The following is a 14,773-nucleotide window of genomic DNA, read 5'->3' on the forward strand; positions in this document are numbered from 1 at the left end:
TTTCAATTCTCCCCCCCCATTTATTCCACTTTGTTCTAGGTGCTACTGAATTACTGCTTTTAGCCCGAAGGACAGACTTGAGACGCATTTCTTTGGATACACCAGACTTCACAGACATTGTTTTACAGTTGGAAGATATCCGCCATGCCATTGCTATAGATTACGATCCCGTGGAAGGCTATATCTACTGGACTGATGATGAAGTGAGGGCCATCCGCCGCTCATTCCTCGATGGAACCGGCAGTCAGTTTGTGGTCACCGCTCAGATTGCACACCCTGATGGTATTGCTGTTGACTGGGTTGCCCGAAATCTTTACTGGACAGACACTGGCACTGATCGAATAGAAGTGACAAGGCTCAATGGGACCATGAGGAAGATCTTGATTTCAGAGGACTTAGAGGAACCCCGGGCTATTGTGTTAGATCCCATGGTTGGGTAAGAAGCTCCACTGATAGAAAATTTTGCCTGGTGTTTCTGTTTTCTACAGGTCCCTAAATATATTGGCAGACAACAATATGAATTATGCATGGTTTCCAATAAATAGCTCTTTAATGGCTTTCCATTTTTAGAATATAGTGATTGTAATAAAATCTCAAGTTAAAGAATTGCTAGTTTTTTCCCTTGGATTTTTTGAATATTTTTTATTTCTAAATTAAGTCCATGCTTGCTGAGTTTGGGTGTTGGCTGCAGACTTTGCCGAGGTTGCTTCATGGCCATGAAAAATGAGGAAAGAAACTGTTTTCAGAACTTTTTCTTCCCCTAGAGGACTTCATTTCATCCCATTTTCAGTACTTCTAGAATGATATGGTAAAAAAATCTTATGTTATATATTTCTAAATATACAAATGAATCCATTTTCAAAACTTTTGTCTGGCCACGCAGCTGGACTTCGTCTTTTTTTTTTTTTTTTTTCCTTTGCCGTAACACCCTGGCCACAGTTGAGGGAAACAAAGATTTCTACATACTCAACAATGTTATTTGTTAACTATGAGATTCATTCTGAGGGCGAACAAAGTGGCAAATCATTACACTTTATTGTATACCAGTGCCTTAGAGCCACTTAAACTACCAGGAGCCTGAAGAATCACTTAGCAGTACAGGGGGAATGAGTTATTTTGGGATTCAGTTTGTAATCTGATTATTAACCTTTTTGTGTCAGAAATGACAAATGGGAAAGAAAAAGAGGGTTGTTCACGTGAAGGAACACAAAATATTTTGAAAAAACATGGCTAAAAATGGAATCTCATTATTGGAAGGCATTTTGATCATCAAATCTGGAAAACACTGTTTAGTCTGAAAATTTCCTATAAGCTTATATGCTGCTATAAAAATGTCTTAAACATACTCTTGGTATATTTAAGCACTGTTTTTTTTATTCCCTTGTAAGATCTTAATTGATGATACCAGTGTAATATGAGGGGTGGACCTCACCTTTAGGATACTAGAAGCTACAGTTTATTAATGTGTTTTTAGCTCATTTTCTGTATACTTCTATAGGTACATGTATTGGACTGACTGGGGAGAAATCCCGAAAATTGAGCGAGCAGCTCTGGATGGTTCTGACCGAGTAGTGTTGGTTAACACTTCTCTTGGGTGGCCAAATGGTTTAGCCTTGGATTATGATGAAGGCAAAATATACTGGGGAGATGCCAAAACAGACAAAATTGAGGTTTGTTTCTTGCTTTTTAATTTTAAAGCCAGTCTTAACAATGGTTTTGAGTTGATAGTAATTTGATGCAAATATTCTTGGCTCTTGTCTGGGGTTCTAGAGGTATCTTTTACAGAAATTTTACTCAACCTTCAGGATTCTAACAATTACTTATTTTCTCGCACCTAACCCTAGGATTTCTGAGTTCTACTTGCAATGAGAAATGGGTATTCACCATGTTTTAGTCTTAAAAGCTTATGTGAATGATTTTCTTCAGTATGGGTAAAAGCCACTACCTGAATTTCCTAGGGGCAGTTTCTGCTCAAATCAAATATTATATAAGATCTATACTGGAAAAGCTGGTGGTCATGTCAGGAAAACAAAGCACATGTGTTTATAGCTTTTTTGTTATTTTTGGTGTTGGGGGCAGATGGTGGAATATATTAAGTATCGAGGTGGTTACATGCAAACAGGTTCTAAATTGATTAGAGCTGTGTGAGGAGAAGGAGTAATTAACCAGAGTTTGGGGAAAAATATTTACCAAGTGGTAGAATTCAGTAGTGGCAGTCAGAATAGAATTATGGTGGAAACGACCAGTGGTGAATATTTTATCACAGTGTTTTGTAAGTGGTTTATGTCTTTGATATTGAGCGTGAAGTCGGAATTTCAGACTTTGAATTAAGCTGTGCTAGAGGTCTGTAGACCTCATATTTAAAACAGAGTTTGGGACACGTTATTCCTTTGGTGGATGCATGACTTTTATATAAGGAATGACTTTGGATGGCTTTGCAAAGCCGCAGCAGATATCTCCTAGTGCATAGGTAATTTGGGATCTAGAGCAGTTATTTCAGAAAGGTATTCTTAGGAGTCCAGGGACTCTGAGGGAATGATGAATTAAAGGGCCTTCCTTTCAGAATGGAAACTTGGAATAGAAGAAAACCATCAGTATTCCCACCAGGCTCAAATACTGAAAACAGCATCTTTCATTCTTGCAGCTGGTTTCCATTAATAAAAATTTTGCATAGACTTGATTATATAAATTTTCTCCCTGTTGTTAGTGTTTTACTGCCTCCTCCTCTCCCCTTTAAGTCTAGGTTAGTGTTTGAATCTTTAACAGCTGGAGCTCAGTGCTAATGAGACAAAGGTTATGGGTTCACTTTTCAGACAGGCTATTAGCTTCACTTGGGTTGGCTTGAATACAAATTGCCCACCCATTCTCATCCAGTTCACAAATGTGTATTGTTGATCAGCTGTGGACTATCCATGAATGTATAGGTGTTACTCCTCTTAGAAAAACAGTTTAAAGCTTGTCCAAGAAGAATGTCTGTACATAAGGGAGGAAGAGAATATAATTTATAGTAGGGAAGAGTACTTGATTTCTTATTTTGTAGGGCTTTTTAAAATTACATGGTCTAGAAAAAATGGTCTTAACTTTTTTTAGCTTACTGTGACTGATTAGATTGTAAATAAAATGTTTCTTACTTGGAATTTCTCAAAGTCTTATTTTTCCCATTTCAGGTCACTTTTATTTTATTTTATTTTAAGATTTTATTTATTTATTTTTAGAGAGGGGGAGGGAGGGAGAAAGAGAGGGAAACATCAATGTGTAGTTGCCTCTTGTGTGCTTCCAACTGGGGACCTGGCCTACAACCCTGTCACGTGCCCTGACTGGGAATCGAACCAGCGAACCTTTGGTTAGGAGGCTGTCACTCAATCCACTGAGCCACACCAGCCAGGGCATATTTTTATTTTTTTAAAGATTTTCTGTATTTATTTTTAGAAAGAGAGGGGAAAGGAGGGAAAAGAGAGGGAGAGAAACATCAACATCAGAAAGAAACATCGGTCCCTTGCCTTTTGTAGGCACCCTGACTTGGGATCCAACTCCCAACCTGGGCATGTGCCCTGAACGGAAATTGAGCTTGTGACCTTTCTCTTTGCGGGATGGTGCCCAACCAAATGAGCCACACTAGTCAGGGCTCAGGTCACTGTTAGCACTTTAGATATAGAAGCTTATTCAAAATCATAAGTAGTTCCAGAGGGATTCATATAAGAGAAATGAAAATTTATGGAGGTTCTGAGTAATAGTGTTTAAGAATAAAAATGAGTACACATTACATAACAGTATATAAATAATATTGATTAAACAGGATTTATTAGTTTGCTGTGAGTCCACTAGATCTTAAAATTAGTGTTCATTCTGGTTTGTTCTGTCTTCCTGTGCTATACATGTATATACAGTGGTGTCACTTGCTCCCTCACTTCCTTCTTGCCTTCTTCCCTGAATGTGGTACCTGCGTTTTTAAACCTTTCAGATATTTCTCTTCCTCCAGGTTTGCTGGAGCACAGCTACTAATGTTCTTTGTTCTCTTTTTGATAGATTATTTGCAGTTAATGGTACATCTACTTCCACCAAATTCTGCACACATACTTCCCCTTATTTTTTCCCCTGGAGATTCCAATGAAATTTCTGTAATTGAGCATCAGTGCTTTTGTCATTTTCTTTTCACAGACACAATTGGGAAATAAAAGAGAGCTGGTACTGTTATTTAGTCCCTTAATTTATGATGATGTGTAAAATAGCTGATAAATGGCAAACTAAGGAAAGACCACAGCTCTTCAGAGAAAAACTGTTAGTTTCCCTGTCTGAGACTAGTAGTGATTATAGGAGCAACTGCCACCACAGGCTTTTCATCTTGCTTTACTTAGCACTAGGTAGATTATAGTGAACTTGAAAACTTCTGGATGATACATAACTTTAAAATGCTTCTGTTTCCAAGATTATTTGCTGGCCTTTTGTTATGTAGCAGCTGATCCTAGGTACTGATCTGACCCTAGTCTAGGTCACATGCTCTCTTCTAGTCCCATCCTTTTAAGAAAGCTTCCCAACTTTTGTCATGCCCAGGAATGAAAGCTGCTTTTTTTTCCCTGGACTATAAGAAAATATCTAAGTATGGATTAAATAGCCCTGTTCTTTTCTGGAAAACTTAGAGCACAGGTGGCAAACACAAGACCTGAATCCGGCCCTCCACCTTGTTTTATGCGGCCAGGCACCTTGTTTCTACCCAGTGGCAGTGCTGAGCTCTCGCTTAACTGTTAAGGAGTAGTTACATTTATACAGTCCTAAAATTACGTTCAGCTCTTTGAAGGCAACTGTGAGGCTGATGTGGCCCCCAGTGAAAATGAGTTTGACGCCCCTGCCTTAGAGTTTACTTAGGGTCAAACTCTCCTATATGTGTTTATAGTACATTTGGGAAGAAAATAATTATTTGGTAAATATATGTATCAATGAAAGGCATAGTAAATTCTTGCGTTTTGAGTGGATCTTATGGGAAAAGCTCAGAATGTTCATTTGCTATCTGCCCCCTCAGTGGAGATTCCTTAGTTCTGGTTCGAGGTTTATATCCACCTTCTGCCGAGAGGGATGGGACACGAGGAATTGCTAATGATGTCAGAGTTTTTAAAAGGTAGTCATAATATTGGCCTGTGCTTTAATATAAGAATGCACCTTTGAGGGTATGTCTGATTTCCTTACTTGTCAGCTGATAGTGACCACTTACCTGTAGGTGTCAGTTAAAAGGTACGTGCTGGTGCTTGTTTTTGTTGCTTCTTCATTATGCTGTTATCATTTAATCACCTTTTATGAACAAGCTTCTGGTTTACTTGTCTGCACTGGACTCCCCCAGCCCCTACCCTACCCAAGTGTTAATATAGTATTCTGGGGCTTCCTGATAATAAATACTAAAGCATTATTAGAAAGGATCATTTCTATTTTTCTGACAGGGGGAGCATCAAATAAGCCTTTACTTCTGCTTTATAAGACCTTGCAGTAGACAGAAACACATTGTGTCTTAACAACATGCTCATTTTTCTTGGTCAGGTTTCACTGCCAAAAACATCTGTTGCACTTGAGTGCCTGCAATACTGCTTACCAATAGCAAAGACATATCATTGATAACTTATGTGTAAAGCATTTTCTTGCCATTATATAAAGAATGTACTGTTGTATTTTTTCAGGATGCTTTTCTCATTACATCCCAATTTAACTGATTGGCAAAATTAATGCAGTTTGAATTACTGGTTTTATTGAAAGTAATACTGTCATAACTAAATTTTTCTTACAGTTTGTTTTCTCATTATATACTTTTTATTTCATTTCCCCCCTTTTGTTTCTGAGCTTTTGCTGACAAATGCAGCAACCCTAGTAGTTACAGGCAAAAAGAGATTTTTCTTGTCTACCTTAAGGGCATGTAGATTTGTTTTGAATCTCTTTTATTGTAAATTTCCATACTTTAGAGAATACAGTGTCCATAGTAGTTTTGTTCACATCTAATTATACTTGGCACAACTTTGTTGGGAAACAGAAATGGAGATTATTAGAACCTTGAGTACCAAGAACTTTTGAATAAAGAGGGTATTATTGTGTAGGATCTGTGCTGAAAACTTGGCATTCGGTGAATGTTCTATTTCATATTCTGAGGCTGAAATTGCAGGGCTACATTTTCCTCTCATGACAACTTCCTCTATTTTATCAATACCCTAATAAGGAAATTTGCTTCCCAAGTATTCATATTTCTTTTTAAAGTAATTTCTTTGTCTGGCATCTTCAGCCTGTGTATTGTGAAAGTCTGTTAAAACACACAAGGACCCATTTATGATGATTTTTCTATTGTTTGTTTCTAAGATTACTTCCTCATTAAGAATTTGTAATAATACAATCATCTGTTGAGATAAAGCTCTTCTGATAACAGGTACCACCAAGTACTTTCTTTTGAATCTTCGCTAATTTATAACATTCAGTGTTCCTTAAAATAGATTATATTATACTTTCAGTTTTAGATACTCAAGTTAATGAACTTAAATGCCTGAATCGTTGCCCATTCTTACTACTTTACCACACTATATGTATGGATGGATGTAAATACAGGGTTCAACACAAATAATGCCCCTTTTTATTATAAAATCTTTTATTAAAAAATCATAAGCATGTAATTCTGTAACATAATATCACACTCAAGCACACCATATGACATTTTAGGTGAAATGTTCAAATTAAAACTATGAATTATTACACCCATGTTATTACCCTACCAACCACACTCAAGCAGGCCTTACTTCTGCTGGATTCTGTTTATATTTTTCCCCACATCTTCTTGACATATAATAACAGAAGAATGATACTGATAAACTCCCATTATAAGATTCCTCAGCTCAACAGAATACTTGGATTTTGGGCCTACGTGCATTGAGTTATAAAATGGTGCTGCCCTGTTACATCACCTTGCATCTGTTGGGATATATCTTATGATACTATATTTTTTTAAACTCCTATTTGAAAGTTACCTATTCATGTGTAATTCTAGCAACATTATTTAAATTATAATCTACAGTAACCAAAGTAGTTCATCATCCAATTATATGCTGTCTTATTAGCCACTCGACTTTGGCTCTAAAGAAATGATTGCATGTATATAAGAGAACTACCCTTGAAGGTAAGTGTGATCATGCTTTCCCAAACTGCCACAGCAAACCCCAGAGCCTCACCAATGAAGATGCTCTGCCTCACTTAGGAGTTAGTATGGTTTTATCTATGTAAATCAGAATAATCTGGTGCATGTTGGTACTTAGAAAGCTTTTTTAGTGACCAAGTTTGAGCTTGCATTTGGATTTTTTTTTAATGTTCTGCTTTTATACTTTTTCTTCTCATGTTTTAGTATAAAACCATGTGTGCAGGTATTTTTAATTTCAGTCTGAAATGTTTAAAGCTGTTGTTTGAAGCTTGCCAAACTTGTAAATATTTTTTATTAATGGAGTCCATTTCAAACATTATTTTTCAGGAGGTTATCTCTCTCTAGGTGGGAAACTATTATACTTTTAAAGGGGTCATAGAGATTTCATTTTTGCTGTTTTTAGAAGCCGTGGGAAGGGTAAACTGTCAGATAATGATAAGGACCACAGTTTTGGGACTTCCTGGTAAGGAATTTGCGACACATTGAGCAGTTAACAGGGACAGGCATTTTAGCTCTTTGTTTCAATTTAAAATTATCACCAGCTATTTAAAGATCCTGTGTAATAGTCATTCCTATAGTTATCTGTAATGAACAAAGGATTCTCTTTCGGTTTTTTTCCATTTTAAATATAATTTATAATTTAAAAATTAAGACCTTTCAGTAATCTTAATTTTGGCATGCAGGCCCTGTCATTTTGTTGTTGAGCCCTGCCAGATTTTCATTTATCGTACTGTTATTTGGGGGTTTCTTCTGTTGGATTCGATCCGAAATAAGTAACTGTCAGAGAAGGATTAGAATTCTTTTTATTGTAGTGAAATTTTCAATAGGCTGGTGTTCGTTTAGTATTTCATTTATAATTTTGAGCTTCTGAAATCTGCCAAGACTTTGTAAGTAGGAATGAAATTAGAGGCTTTATGCAATTAATAGAGCCCCTGTTCAACATTTTTTTGTTTTTGCTGTTCATTTATTTTTTATTTTGGGTTGACAAATGACTTGGCTTTTATGTTTGGTTGAGAATTATATTGCTTTTATGTTTCAGTTTAACAGTGTTATTCTTCACGTATGTCAAAAACTCTTCTGTGCCATGATAGATTTTATTAGTCTACAGACCAATAAGTAAACAGTGTTTTATAGGTTTCCCAAGTGTGGTCTTTGTATAAAATGAAGCTGTTTTCAAATCTTATAAAATTAGCTATGACTTCTAGATAGCATCATATACTCACACAAACATTTTTTCTTTCTAGCCAGGTTTCTCTTCCTAAAATCCAGCAGTGCTTAGTGCTTTTTGCTTAGTTAGCATCTTTTGTTTGCCCAAAGTCATGGAGCTTTCTATCTAGAAAGAAATGAATGGAATTCGAGTTTCCTGATTCCCAGTACAGTACTTTTTGTGTGGTGCTCTGCTGCCTCTTTTTTATACTTACTCATTTTGAAACAATTTCACACTTACAGAAAACTTGCAAGAATACTCTTTCACCCAGCTTCGTTTTACATACTCATGAAACAGTTATCAACATCAGGAAATTAATACCGATACCATTTCCATCATGTATTCCTATTATATATATTAATTGGAATTCTCCAGTAAGGAAGAGCTGTCCCCTTGCCTCTGTTTACCCAATTATCAGTGTGGACTTGTAGATGATTATTTTATTTTATGGGTTATATCCATTATTATCATTATATTGTAAAAATTGTCCCAGAATTGTCATTAAAAGCACCCTCAAGTTGTCTCCTGTGTCTTTTGCACATGCTTTCTTCTTTTTTTTTTTTAAATTCTGGTAAAAACACATAACATAAAACATACCCCCTTAACCGTTCTTAAGCGTACAGTACAGTAGTGTTAGTTATATGCCCATTGTTGTATAACAAGATCTCTAGAACTTTCTTCTCTTGTAAAACTAAAGCTGTGCCTCTTGAAGAACTCCTCCCCACCCCCTCACTGGCAACCACCATTTTACTTTCTATTGCTAAGAGTTTGACTACTTCAATACTTCGTATAACTGGAATCATGCAGTAGTGTCTTTCTGTGAGTGGCTTATTTCACTCAGCATAATGTCCTCGTGGTTCATCTATGTTGTAGCATATAACCGGATTCCCATCTTTTTAAAGGTGGAATAGTACTCCATTTTATACCACATTTTCTTTATTCATCTGTGTGTGGGCATTTAGGGCGGTTCCACCTCCTGGTTATTGTGAATCATGCTACAGTGAACATGGGTGTGCAAATAACTCTTGAGATCCTTCCTTCACCTCTTTTGGAAGTATACCCAGTAGTGGGGTTGCAGATCACAGTAGCTCTATTTTTAATTTTTCACGGAGCCCCTATCATTTTTAAAACAGTTTCTGAAACAGCAATATATCCAGCTTTATCTTATTTCCTTTGCCTCAGCCTTGGAATCAGCTGTTGCTCCGAGGAGCCATCGTTCTTTTCCTGAAGGAGTAGTATTTAAAAACCAATATCTGAGCATATGTTATGCTCATTGGTGCTGGAGTAATCTACCTTTTAGTACTAAGGTGTTACAATTTATTCTTTTATACTCAGAGGGCAAATAGGACTTATTTTAGCTATACTTGAAAAGGAGAGAAAGCGGTTAGTTTTCCCTTGTTAACATGCTCGTGTTTTCCCACTAGGTTTTATTGAAGGCTCCAGGACAATGGGGCTCTCAGAAATGTCTTGAGAAGCAATTCAGTAGAGTTGACTAAGGTGGTGTTTATTTTAATGATGCCTTCTGAAAATAATCTGTTCTCAATTTTATAGTTTTCCTGAGTAAGTCAGGTTTTAGAAAGCTTTGGTCACAATAGCAGTTCTTAGCTCTTATCTGTAAAAGGACATAGTGACTGCAAATGCTTAATATTCTAAGCATGTTCTTGAAAAAAAATTAAACCTAGTGCAACCATGATACTTCCTCTTCATATTAAAAATCACTTGTCTTTATTCAGTCATAATATGTCAGGAACTGTGTTAAAAGGCTTTAGGTGCATCACTGTAATTGCCCCTACTGCTCCCTTAAACAAGTGCATGCCATCTCCTCACTTCCCTTACCGGGTCCAAACATTTCACTTTCCGCCCCAGTGAGATTCTGCATGCATGACTGAAATGTTATTTGTATGGATGGATATATATTCTATTTTCAAGTGCCTTTCTGTGAAATTATATTTTGTGTCCAGTGAAGTCTGTCAGCCAGCCCCCAATGATACCTGCCAGTCTCTCCTATACTTCCAATTCACTCCTTGCTTTGGATATTGCCTAGGACATTAGGAGAAGAATGGTTCCTCATGAGCATCATTGTTATTTGTCTTTCGGAGCTGCATGGCATTCCCACTCCAGGTCATTTTATGATGGGTGCCTGGTTGTCCTGCTGTCATCTATTTCTTGAACGTGTCTGGTCAAGTGAAGCGGCATAGCAGCAATTTTGGTTGTAGACTGGCTGCATTCCAAGCTTTCCTGGTAATCCTGTCTTGACATTTAATGAACTGATGAAACTGCTCCAAAAACCGGATGTGATGTTTATAGAAGGTTTGCTCTTACCTCCTCTCTGTGGAGATAATGTTCTGGTTAACCCACATCTGTTTCCTCTTGTAGCCCACATTCTCAGTGTGGTTTGGGGATATTTGAGAATGCCTCAGAATGTTAAATCCATACCGCAATGTGGTTGAAGCAGCTGAAACCACTGGAGACTCTGGTTCAGATTTGTAGGAAGATTGTAGAGGTGACAGAAGCCTAATTTCAGTTTAACTAATTAAACTACTCTGAGGTAATACAGTGAAGCACACCCTCAAGAATCATCAGAAGATTTAAGTAGTGTTGGCTCAACTATTAAAAGTATAAGGCTCATCTTTTGGAATCACCTAAAATGGTTCACTTGTTCTGGGTTCGGAATATACAAGCAAGCTTTTACCAAGAGTTGTTATTTTAAACATAAGGGACTTAAAACCCTAGTTACAAACCTAGAAACCTGTCTGAAACCGTTCGTAGTGACTTTCTTTGAGACAGAGCAGCGTGTTCTTGTTTCACTGTGTTGCTTCTGCCCAGTAGAAAGAGGTGGTATGGTTGGTAGAAGAGAAATATTTAGGGGAGAAGCTAATTTTCTAATAAAAGTGTGAACTCTGCACAGATAATGAAAGAAAAGTTTCAGAAAGTAAGCATTGGACTCACATAGGAAAATACATGGTTCTTCACATGTAAAGTTCTCACAATCAGATTTTATTTAAGCTGTTGATCGCTTAATCTCTTCAGAGGATTCTTATCATTGCTTTCTACATACTAAGGACAAAAATAACAACATTTATTGATAACAGCTCTTCCCCACTTCTTTTCCCAACCCCTCCTTCTTTGGGCTTGCTCTTTATCTTTCCTCCATTCATTTTTTTTTTAATTATGGCAAACTTCACAGATATAGTAAAACAGAGTAAAGATTCTCATGAACCACCCAACTCCAACCACTGCCAGTTCATGGTCAGTCTAGACTGGTCTGAAAGGGGGAACCAAGGAGATGTCAGATAAGGATTCTTTTATTAATATCATTGTGGTTTTAATACTTCTGTTTTGAGATGCCCTAAAAGCAATGAAAGAATTAGGCCTTTGCTCTTATAAATCTCAGCTAGTTCTTTGAAATGCAAATTTGCAAAAAGATATAAAGAGGTGGAGTTTTAGTAATTTTTTCATCAGAAATTATTTTTTGAAGTAATTTTTACCCTTATTAGAATTAAGTATAGTAAAGCTGAGGAGAAAGGAAAGACCAAATTAAAGACATTTGTTTGTGGGTGTACTAAGCCTGATGGGCCTGTGGCAACCCTGAAAGTGGCAGGTGTAAGAGGGGACAGAGATCTAATCTAAACAGGAGTAAGTGAATTTTATCGTAAGCAGTATAGTCACCACCATGAAATTCGTGTAGTCGTTGTGGTAGCCAATAGCCACATACAGCGATGGAACAGCTAAAATGTGGTTATTCTGAATTGAGATGCTTTAAGTGCAAAATACATACTAAGACCTAGTATGAAAAAAATAAAATAAAATCTCATGAATAATATTAAAATAAAAATACATATTGCCCTGGCTGGTGTGGCTCAGTGGATTGAGTACTAGTCTGCGAACCAAAGGTTCACTGGTTTGATTCTCAAGTTAGGGCACATGCCTCGGTTCCGGGCCAGGTCCCCAATAGGGGGCATACGAGAGGCAACCACACATTGATGTTACTCTCCCTCTTTTCTCCTCTTTCTAAAAATAAATAAATAAAATCTTTTAAAATACATATATTGAAATCAAAATATTTTTGCTCTATTGGATTTGATATTTGATTTCATAAGATGTATTAATTTATTAATAGGTAAAATTAATTTTACCATTTTCCTTTAACTTTTTTAATTTGGCTACTGGAAAGTTTAAAATTACACACACACACAACTCACATTTGTGGCTGGTATTATATTTCTCTCGGACAGCACTGTTCTGGACTCAACCCTGTTGTAAAAACTACAACAGCTGAGAATAGGAAGACGGGGAATTAAGGGAAACAATGTGCTTACAAAATTACATTTAAAAAATCTTTAGTACATCTTAATTACATTGATTTGAAATAGATGTGATATATCTAGCTTTAATATGGGTTGTATTTATGCCCCACCCCTGATCCACTCCCCTCACAAAAGATTTATATATATTTTGCTCTTAAAGTGAGAGAACAGGAATAGCGGGAAGGTCCTAATACCCTGGTGGGTAAAGCTACAAAATCCTTAGTTGTGGCTTTTAGGGAACCTTAAGTTCCTGGCCATTGTGCTGTTCTAAAGATCTTAAGATTAGCATTACCATTTGCTTTTTCTTCCAGATACTGCTAAAAACCTTACTATGTCCTTTGTTCTTTTTTTTCTTCCCGGACACCCTTGCTTGCACTTAGCACGGCATTAACACTGATCCAAACTCTAGTTTTGTCCAGGGACTGAGTTGAAGATTAGCCAGGTGTTTCTGATCTACAAGCGCATATGTGTAGTTCTGAAATCGAAAAAACTCTAGAAACCAAAAATAATTTTTGTTAATTCAGTTGGAGGTGACCCTGCCCTGAAGCAAGGTAAGACTATTTGTGGTCTTTATTTATCTCCCTTTTTAGAAATATTTACATGGGGGCAATGAAGTGCTACCCTGGACCCGGGTAGAGGTGATGTGCCAAGTGCATGTGTTAACCTTTCTGAATATTTTTTTAAAAATCTACATTCTGAAATGCAGCTGGCCCTGGGACTTAGATAAGAGATTTTGGACTTCTCTTACCATCTCACAGGTAATTCTGTGAGAATTACCATAAGTCTGTATTTAAGATATTTATTTTTAGCACAAACGATCTGAACATGGAGACAGGGGTAAATGAGGTCTTCCTGAAAAACAGCCTTGTTATGTCGTGCTCCTCAAAATGCTTTCAGAAGTTCTTGTTTTCTGATGCTCCTTATCCTGAAATTTCATACCTGCCATAGGGTGGTACCTATGTCTGCCACTGTCTTCTTTAAGTACCTTTGTATTCTTCCTTTTGCCTTAGGGAGTTTCTTTCAAAGCATCCTTAACTCTGCGTGTTAACAAGTGTTATTTCTCTTATTGTGGAAAATCCTTTTCTCTTTCTCTTTGTCAAAATTCTCCTAATTCTTCAAGGTGGATTTGAATTACTACTATTTCCTGAAGGTTTTCCTGGTAAGCTATAGGCCAGAGGAGGGTATAATTTACCTCTACAACTAGATCGTAATTCGTACGCCAGAAGAGGTCCTGTTATAAATTTCTTAGCGTTCATCATAATGTCTGTCATGGTGATTTGCACTTACTAGGTATGTTTATGTTTGGTTTTGGTGGGGAGTGGAAAGAGGGTCTGGCAGAGCAGCAAAAGTATGCTCTGATCAAATTGTCAAATTGCTCCTTTTTGTTTATTGTTTTAAACGTTACTGTACACCTAAGTAGTATAAGCAAACAATAAAAATGGGGGTTGAAATGAGAATGAGGCCCTGTAGTTTTCCACTAGCTGCCAAAATATAGAAAGGTCTGTATTGCTCTTATTCTTCAGTTTAACAGTGTGCAGTTATTTTGTTTTTTTTTATTTCCACATATTCTTTTATATTTATATATCCATTTTTACTTTGAAGAACTATATTTTATAAATTAATCAATTATAGCTATTTGAGTGTAGCTCTTTACTTTTAAGGACTAAAGCATTTCACTAAGGTAATTTCAAAGGGCAAGAACCAGCAAACATCTGAAACTGTGCTGTATATACAGCAGAGATCTTTAATTTTTAAATCAGTTCTAATTTGCGTGTGAGAAACTGCTGGTGAGTGATAGAGCTTATATTTGAAATCCAAATCTCATTCTGCCAGAATATTGTTTGCTAATCATGAGATTAGTTTTTAGAGCAGAAGAATGAAGAGCAACTACTAAATAGAAGATGCTTAATTATGTAAACTAAAAGGATCTTTTGGAATTGTGCTTTTGTTATTTTTCTCACTGTGATTTTCAGTTTCATTTTTTGTTTATTATCCAAAGTCATACTTAATCAGCTGTCTTATATTTAAGTTGTTCATTTATCAAAATGGACCAACAAAAGTGTTGCAGGATGACATAGCTAAAAGAGAAGAGTTGGTTGATCC

At 36.5% G+C, this 14,773-nt stretch overlaps 1 protein-coding gene across 1 annotated transcript in view; it reads left to right on the forward strand.

Annotated features, from left to right (window-relative positions):
• The window catches only part of LRP6 (LDL receptor related protein 6), a 144,415-nt gene that overhangs the window by 82,459 nt on the left and 47,183 nt on the right, over positions 1-14,773 (forward strand). The window contains exons 6-7 of the mRNA XM_024575799.4: positions 40-436; positions 1,499-1,670. Of these exons, the coding sequence (XP_024431567.1) occupies positions 40-436; positions 1,499-1,670 (569 nt within the window). The remainder of the gene's footprint in view (positions 1-39; positions 437-1,498; positions 1,671-14,773) is intronic.

This window comes from Desmodus rotundus, chromosome 3 (assembly GCF_022682495.2).
Source record: "Desmodus rotundus isolate HL8 chromosome 3, HLdesRot8A.1, whole genome shotgun sequence".
Classification (NCBI taxonomy): domain Eukaryota; kingdom Metazoa; phylum Chordata; class Mammalia; order Chiroptera; family Phyllostomidae; genus Desmodus; species Desmodus rotundus.